The sequence below is a fragment of the Semicossyphus pulcher genome, unplaced genomic scaffold (assembly GCF_022749685.1).
Source record: "Semicossyphus pulcher isolate SPU_LCO1_2020_fin unplaced genomic scaffold, fSemPul1.0.p SCAF_15, whole genome shotgun sequence".
NCBI lineage: Eukaryota > Metazoa > Chordata > Actinopteri > Labriformes > Labridae > Semicossyphus > Semicossyphus pulcher.
Window position 1 is genome coordinate 16676011 of NW_027211659.1, and position 21200 is coordinate 16697210.

At 40.7% G+C, this 21200-nt stretch overlaps 2 protein-coding genes across 8 annotated transcripts in view; one reads left to right on the forward strand and one right to left on the reverse strand.

Annotated features, from left to right (window-relative positions):
• The first annotated feature begins 3188 nt into the window (after positions 1-3188).
• On the forward strand, positions 3189-7892 carry myl1 (myosin, light chain 1, alkali; skeletal, fast). The gene is made up of 6 exons (XM_069662641.1): positions 3189-3399; positions 4223-4250; positions 6043-6186; positions 6714-6887; positions 6980-7057; positions 7342-7892. Exons 1-6 carry the CDS (start codon positions 3274-3276, stop codon positions 7368-7370), a joined length of 579 nt encoding a protein of 192 aa, XP_069518742.1. The 5' UTR covers positions 3189-3273; the 3' UTR covers positions 7371-7892.
• Positions 7893-8172: 280 nt separating this feature from the next.
• map2 (microtubule-associated protein 2) overlaps positions 8173-21200 on the reverse strand; it is a 99415-nt gene continuing 86387 nt past the window's right edge. For 3 of the 7 annotated variants that reach the window (XM_069662633.1, XM_069662639.1, XM_069662638.1), the window contains 5 exons: positions 18225-18317; positions 15387-15479; positions 12945-13026; positions 10721-10833; positions 8173-9972 (listed from right to left, as the gene is read on the reverse strand). In XM_069662633.1, coding sequence (XP_069518734.1) covers positions 9751-9972; positions 10721-10833; positions 12945-13026; positions 15387-15479; positions 18225-18317 — 603 coding nt within the window. In that variant the 3' untranslated portion in view covers positions 8173-9750. The remainder of the gene's footprint in view (positions 9973-10720; positions 10834-12944; positions 13027-15386; positions 15480-18224; positions 18318-21200) is intronic. The other 4 variants (XM_069662634.1, XM_069662636.1, XM_069662635.1 and 1 more) reach the window with 4 other exon arrangements.

A 21200-nucleotide genomic window follows, 5' to 3' on the forward strand; every position in this document is an offset into this window, starting at 1 on the left:
GCGCAAAATTGAATATGGACATGCAATATTCATCATATACTATGTATATACAATGTAATGACTTTAAAGAACTTCTGATATGTTCTGTGTTTTTTCTGTTTCCTCTCCACCCTCTGGTTTTGAAGATTTGCTAAACGTCAGCGTATTAGCATTCACTTTGTGTTAGCATTAGGTTAACATGTTAGCATACTGACCTTAGCACTTGGTTCAAACCCCTCTTTACACACAGCAGCAGGGCTACCAAACCGAGCTGTCAACATGACTGTAGGCCCTCACTCATATGTTCTGTTGTATTTACACAGGAGTGTCTTGCGTAAAAGTGCCATCTACAACACCCTCATTACACGGCCGATGAGTGGAGTCAAATTTTCAGCTGGGGTTTATGAAAGGCCATAAACTACGACCCCAGATCACTGCATGGTGAGAATCAGCTTTTATGCTGCTAAAAAACAAAGACACAGTGTAATTACTGATGTCTCTGTCTTCACTATAGTTTGTATAGAGGCTAAGGCCAGACACACAGGATTTAATATAATGCCAACAATTGTGTTGAAGTGGCTACAAGTAAAAAACTCCACACATTTTAACAAAAGTGTCTTTTTGAGGAAACGTTTCTGGAAGTGCTGCAGAAACGTGTCCCTATGATTTACACATTTTCAACTATGCAGATGCTTCTAGGGTGTTTTTCTGAAACTGATCTTCACATGGCATGTGTCACTTCTTCACCTTTTCCTGTAGAGTAGAGACCCCTCCCCCCCATTTAGAAGATCTGACCTCACATCCCCAGTATGGCTTCCCCAGAGGAGCTGGACACTGATGGTGAACAAGTAAAGGGTTACATGTTTATCCAGAGGGAGAAGATTGTATATCTTAGCTAATGTGATAGGACCAATGCCTCAGTAACAGTACACTATAATGTATTTAGGGGCTGGTTTGTTCAGGCTGTTGGAGCAAATGCACAGAGCAGACTTGTAGACTGAAATGTTCTTTTTGTTGTTTTTTTATGCAAACTTGTAACTGGCACTGCAGTTACAGAGACAGTAGCAGGTAAAGTATGGTACACTGACCCAGTTTGAGTGAAATAACAATAGCATAACTTTACATGAAACTCAGCGCTGTGTAAAATAAAACAAGTTACAATTGATTGTAAAGTAAACTTGAACCTGTTTTCAAAGAGATCCTGTTTAAATAAAGCCCAGCTCTAGCATGCTGTGGAAACCATTGAGATTCTATAGTGGTGCTCAGACTGGACTGCTGCACAGGTGCAAGGAGGGGGCAGAGTTTCTATAGGGGGAGGGAGTGAGGGGAAGACAGAGTCAGAGAAGGTGCCGTGGGGTGCCTCGGGTGAGCCCAGATGACAGCTGAGGGACTGAGGCTTTCTCTGGCTTGCCCTCATGGAGATGGGGTCAGTGAAAGCAAGTGGGGGCTGGGAGGGGGGCTGTGGGGTGCTGGAAGTTATGCAGGTCCTTCGTCACTGGGCCCCTGTCATGGTGGTTGGGGGGGGCAGGGCTGCACCGCTGGCACCGGGAGACAGATATAGACAAGAATTAAGGAGACAGAATTTGCACTCTTAGCCTTGTCTGGGTTACTGGCATCAGCAGCTGAAAGCTCCACTAGGTCTCCATCTCCCTGTTCTTTTACGTCAAATCCTCCCCAGGAGTTGTGCTGACATTTCCCCCCCGCCGAGGGGGAGCCCAAAATTGAACACAGGTGCTGCTTTACCCAACATACATTGTCAGTGACTAGAAATAAACAATGGCTCATTATACGATCTGAAAGGCAACACTTCCACCACCTGTCAACCTACAGCCTGCTTTCTGAACAAGCCTGATCTGTTGCTTTTTCCAAGCTGTTTGACTGAAGCAATATCACACAAGAGGGAGTGCTGTTATACTGAATATCAGAACGACTGTGATTAAGTTATACACTGATATTTAGTAGAACAACACAACCTCGAGTGTAGTATTGCTTTTATATAACAGTTCTGCAGTTGGCATGTAACTGTAGTGAAAAGTAATAAGCAACAACATTATTGTGTTTTGTTTATTAAATGATTCACAAGACTCAACACTCAACACAAGTGTTTCTGCAACTTGACTGAGATAGGCTGTTGCTAAGCAACACTCAAACATTATCCCTCGTATATGCTACTTTGTGTATGCCTACACGTTACCAAAGACCGACTTCTTTGTATATATTATCTGATGCTTCTATGTATTATGGAACCAGTGAAATAAGAGTTGAGAGACTGATGTAAGCAGTCATTGATGAATTAAGCAGAGCTGCATTAAGAGACGAGGGACATTCATATTAGTAGTATCAAGGTAATTAAAAAACATCTTATTATGATGACGCAAAAAATGCATTGACATTTTGACATCATTTCCACTTTTGCCTAAAATGTCAACTTGACTCTGCAAGACTTGACTCCTGAGGTTCTGGCTTAAATGATAGAGAATTGATTAGGAATCATCAAACTATACGCTAAATTAAAAACTGATACTTCAGTGCTCAGAGCACATGACGACAAACGCCTTCATTTCTTGGAAACTTTCCTCAACTTCTTAGCAGTATCTTAGTTCTGACCATCAATGAAACATAAACTTCTACCTGGCAGAGGATGATGTTTACCGGAGTAAGATGTTATGCAATTCCACACCTGATCTTCTCATCACTTCATACCAAAACGCCCTCTCTTTCTCAATGCTCAGTTTAGTCTTTAAAGGGCCGTTTTTCTTGAGCAGCTAGTCGCCTATCAGAGTGTAATTTGTCAATTTTATGTAGGGCACAAAATGGGTGTAGCTTTGTTCATTTTTTTTGTTTACAGTTAATATATAGGTTTATCCATTGTTAAATAGCCCAGAATGTGTCCCAGATGAGTTTAGATTGTGCGTAAAGGTGCGCAACGCTGTGCGTAAAAGTGGAACTTTCGGTCCACAGGAAATGGCACGGCCCGAGGTAACCTTTCACATCGTTTCAGTGTTTTCGTTCTTGATTATAGATATATGGTAAAACACTCTCTGGCCCGGAGCCATATATTCCAAGTTTAGAGAGCACCCCTCCAAACACACACACCCCTCCCATGAGCTATCCAATCCTTACACGGGGACAGCGTTGACGGGGGTCAAGCGGAAAAATAGCCTCATATATATACGCCCAAACGGTGATTTCTTGCTCCGAGTCCCCTCCACTCTGTGCTACACTCATTGTGTTGTCACCCGAACCGGGAATTGTCTGTGCTTCAGGGTCGAAGTAGATCTACTATCAGCTGAAATGGCACCCAAGAAGGATCCTAAGGCTCCCGCCAAGAAGGCAGAACCTGCACCAGCACCAGCAGCAGCAGCACCAGAACCAGCTCCTGCTCCCGCAGCCCCCGCTATCGACCTGTCCGCCGTCAAGGTACAATGACCGTGAAAGCACGAGCTCTGCTGTGGGGAGGGATGGAGATTGGATGATGGCTGCTCAGGACGAGCTGGGATTTGACTTTGCCATTCACACTCAGAGTTGTTTTACAGATTTAAACCGACTTTAGCGGATCGTAAGGGAGCCCAACAGAAACAAGAAATGTTTTTAATTTTTTTTTTAATTTTAAGGAGGGACACCTTAAGAAAAAAAGTGGACTAGTTTGATCATAGTTGTCAATCTTACAGTGCAATTGCAGCCTAACTGCACATGCATCATATCCTAGATACACGCTTTGAGGTGTTGGTGGTTGTAGTCAAAGTCTACTAATACACATTTTCAGAAATAAATGACAGAGTGCAAAATATCTGAACCAGAGTTTACACATTTATATTAGCATCCCTGAGAGGACACAGTGATTCGCAGTGATTCAGCAGAACAGCTGTAGGTTTGGATGACCACAGTCAGAGGCCTGAGGAGACAGATTAGAACCATGGAGAGCGCAGTGTCTTAGACCACGCCCCCTGGCTGTTTGGATTGGACTCGCAGAGGGGTGACTAATGTTTGAAGGCACTGCAGGGTGACACCAAATGTGGACATGTTAATGTAGCTAAAGATGGACCTCCACAGATCGGGTGCCAGCATGTGAAGCTAATTTTGGCAAAGACAAACATTTAATCCCCGTGTAGACCCAATTAATTAGACTGGATACGGCGGGAATGTTGAGTTATGATTTAATAAAAGGGTTGTGTTGTTGGATAAATGTCATGTGCATGTGTATTGTTGGTAACTAAAACGGCTGCTTTGTGTTGGTTTCTAGATTGAATTCAGCCCAGACCAGATTGAGGGTAAGTACACCTCATTTCACCTTTGCAACCATGTGACACTCACATACAGACCATAAAACCTGACCCACATTTCTGTTAAGGATCCCTGGTACCACTGTCTGCACAGTCAGTACAGCCACCAATGTAATCACTTTGCAAGACACTAATAGGTTTGAGAGTAAAATAGATTGAGTGCTTTGGCATTCCCTAAAAGATTCACTTCAGTTCTACTCTATTTATTTGGTACAAAAACCCAATCCTCATTCACGTACTGTATGTAGTCCAGCTAAACTGTACTCTGTTACATTGATAAAGATGAACTCAATGTCATCCTGCATGCACGGTGACTTGATCCTGAGGCTCTGTAAAAACAAGCATCCAGTGCATTTTAAATAAACTTTAAAATGTGCCAAGACAAAAACAAGTGTGTTTAAAGCATCACAGTTGAATCAGAATAAAATTATATGACATAGAAAGAGTGCACAACATAGAGATGTTTGAGACAAAATAACAGTTTCTATGGTAAATGGCCTTTTAGTGATATGTCTCCGTTGTCAATGCGACATTTTGCAAGTAATACAGTAGTGTTGTAAAAGTAAATGCTAAATACTGCAGGATTTAATTTAAAAGTTTTAAAACAACCACAAGCTGATTGTACTAATTATCATAAATAGCTGTCCCTAGGTGAAAAAGCTTTTAGATGATGTCGCCTGTTAACCTGGAGGCCACAGATGTACAGAGCTTTGTTTAATTGCTGCAAGGCAGAGTGACACTCAGCCAATCCTTTTGTCCTAAAATCAAATGGAGATGTTCTCTGCTTTTTTTGTGGCATATTTTGACGTGTCTCTAGACCAGGTGCCTTCATATTTATATAGCGTAAAAGTATTCAGCAGCTTTTTTCTGGGATTACAGATAGGTGTTAAGAAGAATAGAATAGTGTTAGAAGAAAGAAAAGGCCTGCTGGTCTCTTCTGATTGGATTGGACGCCACCTAAGACCTGTCTTCGGTCCGGCTGCTTGTTACACTGCAGTCAGCATTCCCAACCTCGACTCAGCTCCCCTACAGAGGGCCTTGCCTTTAAAAGGAGGGGGCTCATATTCTCAGCTATGTTTGTCAATTCCAAGGTGGTCTTTTAAAAGAGCCCTGATAGAGAGAGAGAGAGAGAGGAGACAGCTGTGATAGAAATAGTACGAGGGGTGACGAGGCTCGACAGGAGTCATTCCATTCAGACTTCAATACTTCAACCTATGGAGATGTCTTGCCCTTGTTACATATTTCAATTGTCATTGTGTAGAGGAGCTGCCTCCACCTGCTGGCAGACCTGCAAAAGACACAGCTGCTCTTGGTGAAATAGTAAAAAGCATTTTAAACATACTGTAGGAAATGCTGTTTTTTAATAATCGACAAAACTCAGTAACATAAAATTAATGTAAAATATATGCTGAAGTAGAAGCTTCATTGATTAACCATAAAGATGCAGAGTTTGATCTCTAAAATGATATGACTTTGCAGTGAAATAAATACATATTCAAATCACAGAAATCACACAAACCCATGAATAATTGTAAGACAAGTTATTGCACCTTAATTTAATTGCTATTATATATTAAGTAAAATTACAGCCATTGTTGTAATTCAACTCTATCATTTATCACAATAAACTTAAACAGAAATACACTTGAAAAAACGTTTAATGTTTTTGTTACACGATGTCAACATACAATATCATAAATATGTACACTCACTGATTAATACCTGTCAAACATTCATTCATTCATTCATTAAAGCGTGCTCTCCTCTCTCCCCTCTGCAGACTACAGGGAGGCCTTTGGCCTGTTCGACAGGGTGGGTGACAACAAGGTGGCTTACAACCAGATCGCTGACATCATGCGCGCTCTGGGACAGAACCCCACCAACAAAGAGGTGGCCAAGCTGCTTGGAATGCCCACCGCTGACGGTAAGAAATACGTCTATATTTCAATATAAGATTGTTTGGTAGTTATAGTTATATAGTTTAAAGTTTGGCAGATATGTTTGGATTTTTGTGCCATTTGTTAGATTCAAATTTGATCATTTTATGCAAAGGAATTATTTGAAACGCGCAAGTATTCACAACTAATTTAACTCTCTTTGGGACTGAAAGGTTACTGCAGACTACATGATATCCACACAACCCCTAATTATGTTAATGATGATGATGAAATTAATGATTTTCTATATAATAAGCACGATCTGCAGCATGCAAACTAGTCATTACTAGCAGCAGCTTAAATTTCTAATTCAAATAAACAAGATATTTAAAGTTGGAGACTTAAAATCCTGCTTTTGCTAATTGGAAAGTTGTATCTTTCCAAAATGTCACAAAATGTAACCATGCTCGATTCTCAACCCTGTAGAGCCTGTAGTAGAGAGGTGGTGTTTTGTCTGCCTTGCTTGTTTACCGCTGGAAGAAGCACACTGTAATTTCTGTCTCCTTTCATGCAGACATGAACACCAAGAGAGTAGAGTTCGAGGGTTTCCTGCCCATGCTCCAGACCATCATCAACAGCCCAAACAAGGCAGGCTTTGACGACTACGTTGAGGGTCTGCGCGTCTTTGACAAGGAGGGCAACGGCACAGTTATGGGTGCTGAGCTGCGTATTGTTCTGTCAACACTGGGTGAGTCGAGCACTGATGTATCACTAAGTATGTGTGTCACTATGTGCGCGTTCATATTATTAATAACCCTTTCCCTCTGCCTCCCCCTACAGGAGAGAAGATGACTGAGGTTGAGATTGATGCTCTCATGGCCGGACAGGAGGACGAGAACGGCTGTGTCAACTATGAGGGTGAGCCACAAATGACAACATTATTACTATTAATGCCAACATAATATTTACTGTCCTACACAATTTATGTTTTATCTTATACAATATATAACCTTAGCGTAGTTAACCCAGGTAACACCCCGTTATCTGTGAGACAGTTGGGGTGTCAATTAAATAAGGTGGATATAAAGTATTTTATATGCAACATAAACCAAATAAAATTAAGACTTTACTATATTGAATTATAACTACTTTCCCCCCTCTCTTCTGTCCTCTCTCTGTGCTGCCCCGGTCTTCATCTGCAGCCTTTGTCAAGCACATCATGTCAGTGTAAGGACCCTGTCACTGTGGTGGCGACCATCTTATATGTGCAGACCCCATGGTGTCGCGACATCCACTCACTGTTTCCTGTACCACCTGAGGAAGCAGGGGGAACAAAGGACTATGAGATGTCATTTCCTGAACCCTTTTTTTTTTTGTTTTGTTCTACACTTTTTGTTTTCTCTTTTGTCCAACTGGTGCTTTCTCCCCTCCTCCTCCTCATGCTGTTCAGGAAGCCGTCCTGATCTCCCACGAGATGTTTCTCTCCTCATCAAGTCCACTCGTCTCATTGGTTTTTTTTTTTTATCATCACTGGTATTTACAGCGGAACAGTGATGGAGGGGAATGTAGGATAAAGGTGACCATCCCTCCCCTGTCACTTGCTGTCTGGCTGGCTCTCTGTCTGCCAGCAAAGTGACTGATTTGGCCCAGGACTGGCCATGAAAATGTATCCACTAAAACCTATCCAACCCATCCCTAGGTCTTAACTTATTGTATCCTATCACAATAAACTTTTAACAAACTCCCATTTTAATTTCAAGTTTTTGACTATTTCTTTGATGCAAATCATCTGCATAAATAATTTAGCCACATGCATATCAAAGGAAACAAGCTAATTGGCTTTGCAGAAGCTAATGCTAGCAGTCAATTAGCTTAGCACACAACATTTTTTTTGTGCTCGCTAGAGCGATGTCAGCTGTCTGCCCTGTTTCCAGTCGTTATGCTAAGCTACCTATTCTTCTCTTCTAACTCTAAACAAAACAGCAAATTGCTTTCATGTCTTGCAATCAGAACAGAAGACAGCACTCCAGTACCACTTTTTGTCCTTTTTATTGTCATTAATTATTGTAATTGGTGTCATATCAACAAGAGAAAAACTGCGTACATCTACTTGACCTTTTAAATACATTTACAGTTGCTGTAAGGTGGAGCAGGAGCTGGGGAGGGGACACACGGAGATGGGGTATGCAGAAAAAACACAGAAGCAAACGAACAGTCTCAGGTGGGGGCAGTAATTAGGCAGGAGGCGCGATATACCACAAATGGTGTCTGAAAAAGAAACTAGATCACCCAAACACTTTTTCCTAACAGATGAAACAGGATCCGAGTTCTCTCGGCCGTTTTGTTTTTCTTCATGAATCGTCTTTTTAATGGATTTTTCAAAATTTTTTTTTTCCACTTTCTTCTCCCAAACATCGCAACAAAACATCCAGATACGGTAGCATACGTCGTAAAACGGCATTGGATCGGCACCAAACGCACACACAGACAGATTTTCGGAGTAGCTGCGTCTTCTGCTGAATCTCAGGTCGCGTGCGTAGCGTCTTCCTCTGGGGTTCAGACGCCAGACAGTCCTGATGAGTGCAACGGCAGCCTGTGTTTGAAATGTCCGCCCGGTTCACGTGAGCTGAATATCTGCAGCTGTAAAGACAAGATACTTTAAGCTGTTTCCGTTTTTGAATGGCAGCTTTGTGGAATGAGCTCCAGTGTTTAGTTTGCGTCTATATTGAACTACTGAGCAGGTACAAGTGTATGATGCTCTTCAACAGGACTGAGATGCATTCCTTAGCAACACCAATTCAGCTGTCTGACATTGTCACCAAGCATAACACTGTAAACAACTAATAACTACAAAACATGAACTCGTTTTATCTTTAACCAATAGTTGAGGAAATAACTTACTAAAATCCTTTCTTAGATTACAAAATAGCCTCTTTTAAGATTAGAATTAATACATGCTTGTCATAACATTACCTAGTTCTTGCAGTAATGCAATTTTACAAGTATATTTTATAGCCATATTGTCATTTCCTTTAAAATGTTTTAGGACATGTAGATGGCAAATATCTTGTATTTTTTATACATATTTCTATATATACTAGTTAAATATATTAAATATTGGATGACAAGAATGACTCGCAGTAAGGATGCTTGGTTCATTAGGGGGTTTGGCGTCCATGCACGTTTACGGAGCAAGAACAACACGTGCTGCATGGTGTGCTCGCCGCTTTACTTCTTATTTAAAGTAGAAAAAAGGCTGTAGCTTCTCACAACACTGATCCAGGACCAGTCAAGCCAATACCTGGTCCCCACTTTGTTTATTACCCTTTATCTAGGACCAGTGCTCAGAATGAACTATTCTATGCAACATCATTCAAAAAGAGAGAGGCCAACGAGATGAATCAGAAATAGCACATATTTGGATTTAAAATGGAAAGGAAAAAAGAGGACCAAAGTACAGTAGCTCCTAATTCGAGTCTCTACTTAGAGTGATGGATCTTGAAGTGAGGATGTTTAGAGGCTGTGGTTTAGCTGAACATGGCCTCAGGGTGGCAGGAGAGGACAGAAAAGTTTGAAGGGGTGAGGATGTCCAGGGTGCAGAGATCCAGTGTTCACAAACCCTGCTTGGCCAGAGCTGCGGTGACATCCTCAGCCAGGGTCGTTAGCTGCGGTGAATCCATCATGTTGATACTGCCGGACGATGATAGTTGGCTGTCCCTGTGGCGGTGCGGAGACATGGATCCGGACATGCCCGGGGACTGGACGATGATCTCGGCTCCGTGGTCCACTCGTGCCTTGGCGTGGTCGCGAAACAGCAGCCTGTGGCTCTCAATCTGATGGAAACAGGTGGTGTGACGTGAGGCGTGGATTGAGAGGAAGAAATATATTATTTCCATATCATGGAGTCAGCTTTACAATAACTGCAAACAGAACAAATCCAAAGTGAAACTTCAGAGAAGTGTAAAAGTTTTTCTACACTTTACTCATAGGCTTTTATTCTTACTCCTGTGTTGACTTCAGGGTCTTACTGAATACTCGATGAGCAGGTAGAAGGGTTTCAGATAAACCTCTACATTACTTATTAATAGCGGCGAATACTATACCTTTACTGCTACCCTCACAGGCAGATAAAGGAATACAAGTTTTTGATAGATTGGCCTGTTTATTATATATTACATGTCAGCGATTTAAAGCTTAATGATCTGACATTTTTCAAAATTCTTTTTTCGTTTTAATTTCTTGATAAATGTGTGGTTGAGCCATTTCTATTACGCTGATTGTGTTTTGCTGAATGTGTGTTTTTCTCAGGTCTCTTGGGAAAAGAGATAATCTTAATTAGACTGCCTGACTAAATACGGGATAAAATAATGTAATTAAAAAAGTGCTTCAGTTCAAAGTAAAAATATGATGACTGAAATTTTTGCGCACCTTGATTTGTGTAGCAAATTACGCTCCGAAAAGGAAGGTAAGAGTTAAGGGTGTTGTTTGTGAGAGTGTAAATCTAAACTGACTGATAAGACAATCTCTCAAAAACTTGTTTTCCTTTAAATCATGGATTTGGAGCATGGAGCTGACACTCACCATGATGTGGCCTCCACGGGGCATGTGATGAGCATTATCCATGGAACCCACCTTGGCTTGGGCTTTGTCTTTGAAGTCCAACTTCACACTCTCTATACGCACGTTACCGCCCCCTGTGGAGAAGTGACGGAAGTGTAAAAGCTGTGCATAGAGAAGTGAGGTATGAGATATCTGCTCTGATTCACATAGGGGTAGATGACTTGAATCTGACTTAAGAGACTCAGTTATTGCCACTGACTTGCAACCAACCACACAGACAGATGCAACAAGACTCGATGTGGTCGGAAGGCTTGCTTGGACAAAAACAGGGTCTTGTGCCGTACTGAGTTAACATGCATGCTCAGCGAGACCTGTGAATAAAGGGTTATAAAATGGAAACACAAGCAGAAAGGGAACAGCTCCTTGTAAATTGATGTAAATTCAGCTGGGGCTCACATGCTCTCTCTGGCTGGGATCAGTATAGGAAGACAGCACTGCTACTTTGTAAAATGATGCATGCTATTGATTTAAATAATCTTACTACAAAGTTTTTGCATCCCCAATGAGTGTCTGATGACTGAAATATCATTTATAAAGTGAGCACAAGTCATTCACAGTTCCTTTGCATTTAACCATTTGAATGACAAATTCAAATTGGATGCATAACCCTCTGCATCTTTTTCCCAATCTAATTCATCAGCAATGTATCAACATCCTGCTCCACATACAAAACACAGCGAGGCCGCCAGGAAACACAACACCTCCCACATTCGGCTGCCTGCGGACACATCTTTCGGCTGTCAATCGAAATGCAGTTCACTGCTTTCTTTCACAGATAAGTGCCCGAGCTTCGTCTGACTGAAGCGTTATTTCAGGAGCTAAATATAAACTCAAATTACATTTCATATTTAAATTGGATTACATGACATTTTATTGCTAGTTTGCAAACAGCTACAGAGCATTACATTTCATACACTCTGTGTGAGATACTGTCCACAGATCAGGAAGTCTCACCTGTGGGATTCCTTGGCCCAAGTTACACCTGGTATTAACATGTGTCGTATTTTGGATACACTATCTGCGAGCTACTGATATGACTTAACTGTTCTAGGGAAAAGCCATGATTAATCAAGTCTGGATTTTCATGGACTGGTCCTGATGATGCTCCACTGCCACAGTGTGTAATTTGCAAAGAGGTGCAAGCTAATGACAGTATGAGACCATGTAAAACCCGGCATCATATTGAGACCAAGCAGTCTGTGAGGACTGAGAGCCCACAACTCTTAAAAAAGGCTATAAAAGCTCTAATCCCCTTCACCTCTACTTACCGGTGTGAGTGCAGATTTTCCGCATTGACCATGTTCAAAAGAAAGTACCGGTCAAGGCTGCAGATGGAGGATGGTCTGTGTTTATTTATTTCTAAAGTGCATCCCCACATCAACCGCTTATGCGCAACAAAATTGCAGACTAAAGCAGAGGTGAGCGTAATACGAAAGCAGTGTCGGTAATTAGTTTGTTGCTGAAAGCATACATGAACATTTTTTAGGCATGATGGAGAGACAGTGATATGAAAATCATCAGTGCGCACTTTAGTTTGGTATCCGACTGACTCTGATGTGTTCCAAAAGGATTTAACTTAAGAAAGATTGCACAAATAGGTCTTATTATGTATGATTTTCATTTAGTTTGGCAGTTTTGTCTATTTTTAGTTTAGTTGATGTATTGTGGAGGATTAATTATCAAATCATTTTAGGTTGCAGTATCCTACAATTTAATTGTGAATGGGTGAGAACGTTGGGCTGTTTAAAAGTAAAGATAAGTAAAGATGTTCTTTCAGGGGAAGCTCACTTTGCCACACTTTGAAAACCCTTGATTTAGGTGATCTTTGCCCACCACACGTCTTGCAGCCTCTGGCAGCAGTTTCTTCTTTTGTGCTGCTCACCAAGAAAACGCTGCTTCTAAAGAAAAAAGGAGAGCTGGAACAGGCAGTTCAGCCCTGCTAACTGTATTCAGTGATTTTTGTTCGCCTGGGAGCTGCCTGGTTCAACCTCAGTCTGAACTGTACAGCTGAAAGAGAGTTACCTTGCCCAAGTTCATCTACGCAGTGCTAAAGAGTGCTGGACATCCTCCATACAGACTCACACTGCAATGTTAGAGACCCTCTGGTCAAAAGCATGCTTCTCTGACCCTAAGAACACAGCTGCCACCCTCAGTGTGACTCCCTGAAGAACAGAGCAACTGTTACCTGGCCGATGATGGATGTTGTCTAGAGAGCCACACTTGGAGGTCACATGGCTCAAGTCAATCTTCTTGTTCTGAATGAGCACCTGGAAGAAGCAAAAGGGATAATGTCCAGGTCAGCGCTCCCAGTTCAAATTAAGGTAATGAACTCCCAGTGAACTGAAATGATGCTCACATGGATGATCCAAACAGTATCTCTGATCTGTGCTATTCTGTGGCTGCTGCTTGAAGAAATGATATGGGTATCAGCGGAGAATAAGAGGCTGCAGCTTTTCACATTACAACACAACAATGTCTAATTGCTTTTAATTAGACAAAAGCACAAAAGCAGAACACAGTGACGACTGAATAACAGTCATTTTGTGTCCTACAAAACTCCTAGAATCGGTTACTGCAACCAATCAAAGATGGAACACATGCAATGTGCAGTGTCCTTAGATAAAATATATAGCACGTTCAGATAACCTGTCAAATATGCACAACAGTGAGGATTAGGTGAAATACAGTTAAGTAGGAATGTGCAGTGGAAAGTGGCCACAGGGGGAGGAGAGATAAGGAAATGCAGTTATGTGACACACCCTGGGAATCTGAAGAGAAAACCAAGGAGAGATATAAAAGGAGTGAACATATGAGACAGCAAACAGAGCGGAGCTATAAAGCTTCAGACACAGCACGATGATCAAGAAGAGATACACCACGTCCTGAGATGAATCACTTTGGTCAGCAATCACTTTGGGAAATCGCAGATTTAGATGATATGTCTCTTGTAACCAATGATTTGGACTTTATTTTTGCCTGCTGTCTTACATACCCTGAACGTGAATAAAAAACTAAAGGGAAAGTGAGACGAGGAGGAACAAGTCAGGTTGTGAGCCATATTACATACCACAATAACATGAGCCCAGAGTATGCACAGTATGCAGCTTAGACTGCTCATCTATGAGGGGTCCTTTACACATACACGACAATAGCAGGGGTCTGCAGCATGAGTTTAAAGACAGACAGTGGTTTGTGTCCGTGTTGGTGAACACAAGGCTGCAGGTTGACTCGTCTCCCGCTACAGTTTTTAAATTTAATAGCACTGTGGGAATCTTTTTTCATTTCTACACTAATGAAAGAAATATCTAAAATAGCTTTTGTAGTTCATAGATAATCTAAATCATTCCATTTTTGCTAAAATATTTCTTAAAGAAATCTCTTTCTTCATTTCCTTAATTGAATTAAATACTTAATGTAAGGATAATTTGCGATTGTAAGCCTCAACTCAATCGTATACTTACTTTTAAAGGCTGCAAATACTGTCAATCGCACAGATGTGATTTGAAGTGAGCTGGTCACCTTTGATCAATTTTTCACTCAACATGAATTCATGTTAAATATCAAGTTATCCAGAGACATTTATATGTTGAGATTCTGAGGCATGGAGTTCGAGGATAAATGATCAGGATGGCTGTGTTATCACAATCATCAACACTAACCACTTTTGTGAGTAGTAAATACATTTCTATTCATTTAGATTGTCTACAAGATGACCAATGAACAATAAAATCTAAACATGCAAATACACAAGCAACATGTGGATATGTGTGTGATTTTTATCCTTTTTATCCGGTTTACGTTAAGTTATAATTAGAGATGCACGATATTATCGGCACGTTATCGGTATCTGCAGATAATGGCTTGAAAATGACATATCGGCATCGACAGATATGTCATTCTCCTGCCGATATTTTCCGCTGATAAAACAACGCTTTAATTCTGCCTAAATGCTCGATGATTCCCTCAAAAAGCTTGATGTAATGCTACATCATTAACTCGGCGAAAGTGTGTGCGCGCACTGCCTGTATCATGTTATGGTATTTCTGCATATGCTACAATAAGAGTAGGCATGATTTCAATTCCACTACCCGGGAGACTTGATGTGCTCTGCAATTCCTTGGAAAAAAACATGTGCCTGATATATCTGTATCGAAATCGGTAATCTGCAAAAAGGGTTGGAAAATATCGGCATATCGGATATCGGCAAAAAAAACAATATCGTGCATCCCTAGTTATAACATATTGGTCCCAATAGGACAACTATTTTTTGCATCAAATCCAACCATGAGTATAAGGAATGTGAATATTTTAGTAAAATGAATTTAGAAACAAAACCTAAAAGACAGTTTCTACCTTAAAAGTGTTACAATCCTCAATGTTACCAAGGTTTGAGGAGTTATTCAGTCTTTAGTACCAAAGTTCCACACAAACCACTACTGGCTGATGCCATGTCAATGAAGAGCAGTGAGGTTAAGGGCTCTGCTGCCGTAATGAGTTAGTGACATAACAATAAACTGTGAAACTGTAAAGCGAGCTGGAAAAGAAAAATGAAAAACACAGAACAAAAGAGTAAAAAATAAACACTGACATGAACACTGAGACAATGGATTTGCAGTACAAGACTCACGTTTCCACCTCCTGCCGAGTAGCCCCGCCTGTCCAAGGACCCGCACCTAGACTGAACATGGCTATAGTCCAGCCTAACACTGGGGATGAGAACCTGCAGGGGCGGAGGTGAGGAATGAGGTCGGAGAAGATTTGGGCTTTCTGTCAAGTCACGTCATAGTAAACTTCTCTGAAACTATGGTGGCCCTGAGAGCTCAATTCACTGCAACTTAAAAAACACATGAAAATAGACAACTGTCAAGCAAATAAAGAAAACATGTTCACCTGTTTAACAACACGTGTATATCGAAAAAACACAACTAAATAAAGAACTAACACAATCTGTTTCAAGACGGATGTTACAATAAAACAATGATAAAAAACTTTAAATTAATAAAGATGTATTCTTAATGTGTTTTGCCTATTTTAATGAGTTCTCCTCGGTGTCAGTACCTTGAGCTCTATGGGCCACCATACTAAACAGCTTGTATCTTCTAACTGGTTCAATATTTTGTCCTTGGGATCTGAGTTTGTTCCACGGTGATGTAGGCAGTAATGTTTGACCTAGTGGTTCCCCTGTTGCTCTGGACAAATATCATTCAATGGATATGACAACTCTATGCTAACAGGCATCGTAATAGTATATCCCTTCATGACCTTCAATTCTTATTTGGGTAACTGAAGTAGGCCTGCATTGAAAAATGGTTTCAGCTGAAGGAGGAATTGGAACTGCCGTGGGTGCAGAGTATGAAGAAAGTTTTGAGGTATTTCTGTGCTTAATTTGTTTTTACACAGACTTTAAGTCAAGACAGGAATGCAAAACCTTCCTGAAATCTTGGCAACACACTGTCTCACAAGAAGACAGATCCTCAAGAACATATTTCAAGAAGCGGCCTAAATTTCCTTTAAGGTTTTGCACCTTTTGCGTTCAGACTCAGGATGCAAAGTAAAAGAAGTGAACACTTGAGGCCATTAGTTTAGGGCGCAAGGATGATAAAATATGAGAGCGCTGCGATGGTAAATGGCTCTCTAGAGCTGCAAGGAGAGAAAGCAGGAGTGAGATGCAGACACAGCAGAGTTGGTACAGTACATAAAACTAACAGTAAATGCATTGTACCCAGCAGCACACGAAAAGCAATGGGAACTACACAATTAGGAGAAAGACATATATATACATACATACATATTAAATGCATTTTGTGGAAGAAGGACTGAATAGGAGAGGAGAGATCATTAGGTGATTACAAAAGTGGACCAAAGAGAGACTTTTAAAGCTTTGGAATAATTTAACACCCAGTATAAGAATATACAAATGACGTACCAAACACTCAAAACAATACAGTAGAATTTAAAAGGGCTCATTGAATAAGTACATAAGTTTAACCTCTTATATATGTAGGTGATATTGATATAGTTTAATAGACTCACATGTGAAAAACAAGTAAAGGAAGCTTCAGTTTTGAGTGGATGTTCATTAGGAAAATAGTATGTTGATAGTTTAACTGAGGGTGCATTCATTTCCCAATAAGACTATTGTTAACTGTTGTGGTCTCCCCTTGAGTGAACCACAGACAGAAAGTCTTATAAAGTTAGCCCTTCTGGACTTAACTTCAGGCAGCAGTCACATCCAATAAAGCAAAATGCAGCCATTAACACAGCCCTCAGTCTGAGCTAATAAGACAACAGAAACATGAGCTGTCATTTTCCTAAGAAATGCTCCTAATTTCTGTATGCTAATTAATTAGGTCTAATGTCTTATAGTCTGTTCTTAATTAAAATAGTTTAAATGCTTTAGGCTGTCCATAGTCTGGCACTGTGAACGAACAATGACAGAAGATAATCCACCAGAAGCAATACATCTCTGTTGCTGACAGGAAGGAAAAATATGGGAACAAGGGAGATCAAACAAATGTTATTTTTTTTGTCTGTAAATTTCATCTCTAATTTGATATCGGGCCTCATTCACAATCTGTGGGTATTTGTTCATACTCTGTGAACAAATGTAAAACCGCCTCAGACCATAAGTACGCACAAATGAAGACCCGGCTGTCTTAGAAAATGCAAGATCGACTAAAATCATGTTAAAACAACATTCATCATTAAAAGGCAGAAATAGACAAACATATTTAAGACCATTCATTTACTGTTGCATTGGCAGGTCATCAATTTACTATGAATCTGATGCACAATGGTAACAAAGTACCATGAATCTGACAAAAATCTTCCATGCGCATGTATTTAAGTGTTAAGGAAGAAGCCAATGATCTGAAAAGGTAATATTTCCTTTCATTTAAGCCCCCTTTGATGTGAAGGCCAACCATTGTTGTTAGAGCTGGTAGGACTTAGAGTGAGTTGCTCAAGGATACTTCAGAACGACAGACATTTACCAGCATATGGCTCTGGTCATCTCGCTCTCTCTAACCATGAGACCACCTTGGTACCAGATAGCTGGGTTATTTTTAGTTTGAGGTCACAGCTCTCACACCAAGAAGGGGGCTAAAACCAGAAGCTGTCGGACCAGTTGCTGAGTTTTAATTGCCCATGTGCTTGTTGGTTAGATATCAAGCTTCAAGGGAAGAGATATTGAGCAGAAGTAACCTAGTAAATAACATACAATGTTTAGGGGTAAAAATCAAACTGCAGGAGAAGAAACGGGACAAACTAAGGTACTATGATACAAGAGCATCCAGCTAGCAGGGTATCACAATCTGTACAGCACAACATTCAACTTTTGCATGTCACTTAATTGGATTGGAACACAAGTGGGACAAACTAAAATTAGATGAGGTCTTTACCCCTCCTCTCCATCAAAGGATCAAGAGAGACGATAAACAATAGTTCAAGACAGAAGGATACATACATTTCCTTCCCGGGGACTGTGCTTCAGATTATCCTTGGAGCTGCATTTTGTTAGAGCGTGACTGAAGTCCAGCTTCTTGTTTAAAATATGAATCTATGGAGAAATACAAACATAGTATGGGCCTTTTATAATTTTAATCTTATACTTTAAAGTAAAATACATTGATCAGTTGATCAATTTAAGAGATATTCTATATGTTATTACATTTCTATTTAAATTAAGCTTTCATAAAGTCTGCAAAATTACAGACCTGCATACCTTTACTTTCTTTACTTATGCATCAGTCTGTCATCGTGTTGCATTTGATGAATATTTTTTCTACTTCGCACCTAAAAATGGTTCAGTTTAACCTCCCGAGCTCTGACTGGCTGTGCCTAACAAATGACTCTTTCCTACAACAGCTGGCCAAACAGCCCCTGCTGCTGCTCTGTGGGTTTCTGCTTCTCTTCTTATGAAGAACATTTAATGGATTTAAATTGGTAATTAAATGATTTCATTTAATGTTTTATTTCACTTTATTAATGCCTCAATTAAAATGCAAATGTAATCAATAGAAACTAGTCTTCTTAACTAATTGATTAAACACTGTAACGGTCTTTTAAATTATTACATTAACACACTCGTATCTCGGCTCTCTAAGACACATGGTGCCAGCATTAAGAGTGCTAAGGGTGTACCAGCAGGTCCTTGGTCCAGGTCACACTGTGTGCTGCTGAAAGACACAGAGTAACCGAGATGAGCCGCAGCACTGACTTCCAGATCCAAGAGACCTTGTGTTTGGCCTCTGACGGCATGTTTTGGTCCTTGCGCTTCTATGAGGACAATCATTGGACAGGTTAGAGGCTGGGGGTTAGAGGCTGGGCAGAGGCGTGCTATCGGCCGGGGGGAGGGTCACTGCAGCTGCTTGGAAATTGGAACTATATGGACCATGGAGCAGCCGGGAACTACTTAAGGTCAGGAGAGGGGTTTACTGGGGGCATGTGGAAACTGTTACTAGTCCACTGATTCTACCATCCCTGAGCTGAAAAAGACCTGTCACAAGCCAACATAATACTGAAAAGTGAAAGTGAGCTTAATATATGACTGCATTTGTTGATTGTGACATCGTGGAAATAAGGGGTTACTGCAGGGTAGGTTAGTACTCCATATTTCCCTGCTGTGTGGCCAGGAACTTAAAGATGGTCTTATGGGTGGCTTTTGTATACTTATTTCACTGTATATACACAATACTTTAAAATGTTCTACTACGAATGAAGAAAAAGAGCAAAGCACAGCAGCACAGCATGCCATCATAACCTACCTAATTCTGAGATGTAATGCAGCCTTTCTTCCCTCTCTTAAGTGTTTTTGCTAAATCAGCCCATGAGACACACATCGCAGCTTTTAGGGGTCTAGTGTTTCTCCTCAGTTATTTCTGAATCTCATAAAACATAAATGTGGCATGCCTTTAAACCACTCGAGTCATCTCCTCAAAACGACATGAAGCCATTGCCTTAAGAGGAAAATGCAATTTTAACTTGCCAGCCAGCTTGCTTCCAAAGGGAACAAGGTGAACGAGGACAATCAGTCTGCCCAGACATTCACCCCAGTGTTTGGACAAATGCTGCCATCATCCATTTGTGTCTTATAGCAGACACCTACTGGCACCCAAGGATTACACTTACACAAGCACACAGAAGAACTGTGGGGCTGTGGGTACAGAGAAGGACACCTACTGATTTTACAATTGTTAAAGCTGCACTTACTGATCTGTTAAGCACTTGGGAGGCAGCAAGATCAAGATGTGAATTCAACACTGAAGTTGATGTTACAAACTGGTCAAATATCAAACATTCTTGTCATTTAACATAGAGCACAAAGTAATAGTCTTGCATTTATATCTGTAGAAATAATAATAGACTTCAACTTTTTCTGTTCTTTCTGGAGTTTTCATGGCTCTAAAGCAGATAAAAAAGCTGTGAAAAAAGTAGCAGCTTTTCACATCGCAAAAACTGAATATAATCCAAACTTATTTAATCAATAGCAGTGTGTATCTGTAACACATGGTGTAACACCCGGTTAAATCCACCTGCAACACCTTGTTTCACAGACGTAAAAGTACTATGACATGTTCACAGCCAAACATAATCCCAAACTTAAACTCCCTCAAGATTTGGCCAACAACTTCTACAGCCACAAGACCACAGCATCAATATCTTCCAATTTTGCATTTGTAGGTTAATACTGCACTACCTTTGCTACCAAAACAACCTCTCACAAATGCCCACAGTGTATGAACTATTTGATACATTAAAATTAAACATTAAATCATCCAAAAGAATCACTAAGACTCCACTAAGTCTGCCAGTCTTTCCTAAAGAAACCTCCACTCCACTGCAACTGATAATGACTGACCAAGCATGCTTGGACGCACAAAAATGCACACAAACTCCATTTCTCTGCAGATGACAGACAGGCGTTTGGAGCATGATCCCGCCCTATTCTTTGGCTGGATGCACAGAGCAGCACAAGCAAGTCATAAAGATGTCAGCCAAACGCTTGGACTCCTAATCAGGTCATCAGTGGAGGCTTGTAAGAGCTGATGACTACAGACACACTCCTGTTTTCATTACAGTCCTTCCTGTAGCAGTGCTGACGGTGTGTTTCAGACTCGTGCTGAAGCATGATACCTGTCAAACTATAGAGTGTACACCCTGCTTATGCAGATTCCCTGCAGCATAAAAAACACAGTTTAAAAGGCTGATTTAATTGGTCTAAGTGCTGTCGTCATGTCACAGAGCTGAGGGAAAACTGAAGGGACAAATACTGCTCACAGTTTAGAAGCTCACTGAGATGTAAAAGTCCCGTCACCTTCTATATATTCAAATTTGGGGCCTTGTAGAGCTGACTAGTGGCTTAATTAGAGCTGACTTTTTTTATTTTATTGCTGATTGTTATTAAATAGTTTTGACTATCAAGTTGCGACTCGCTTTTCCT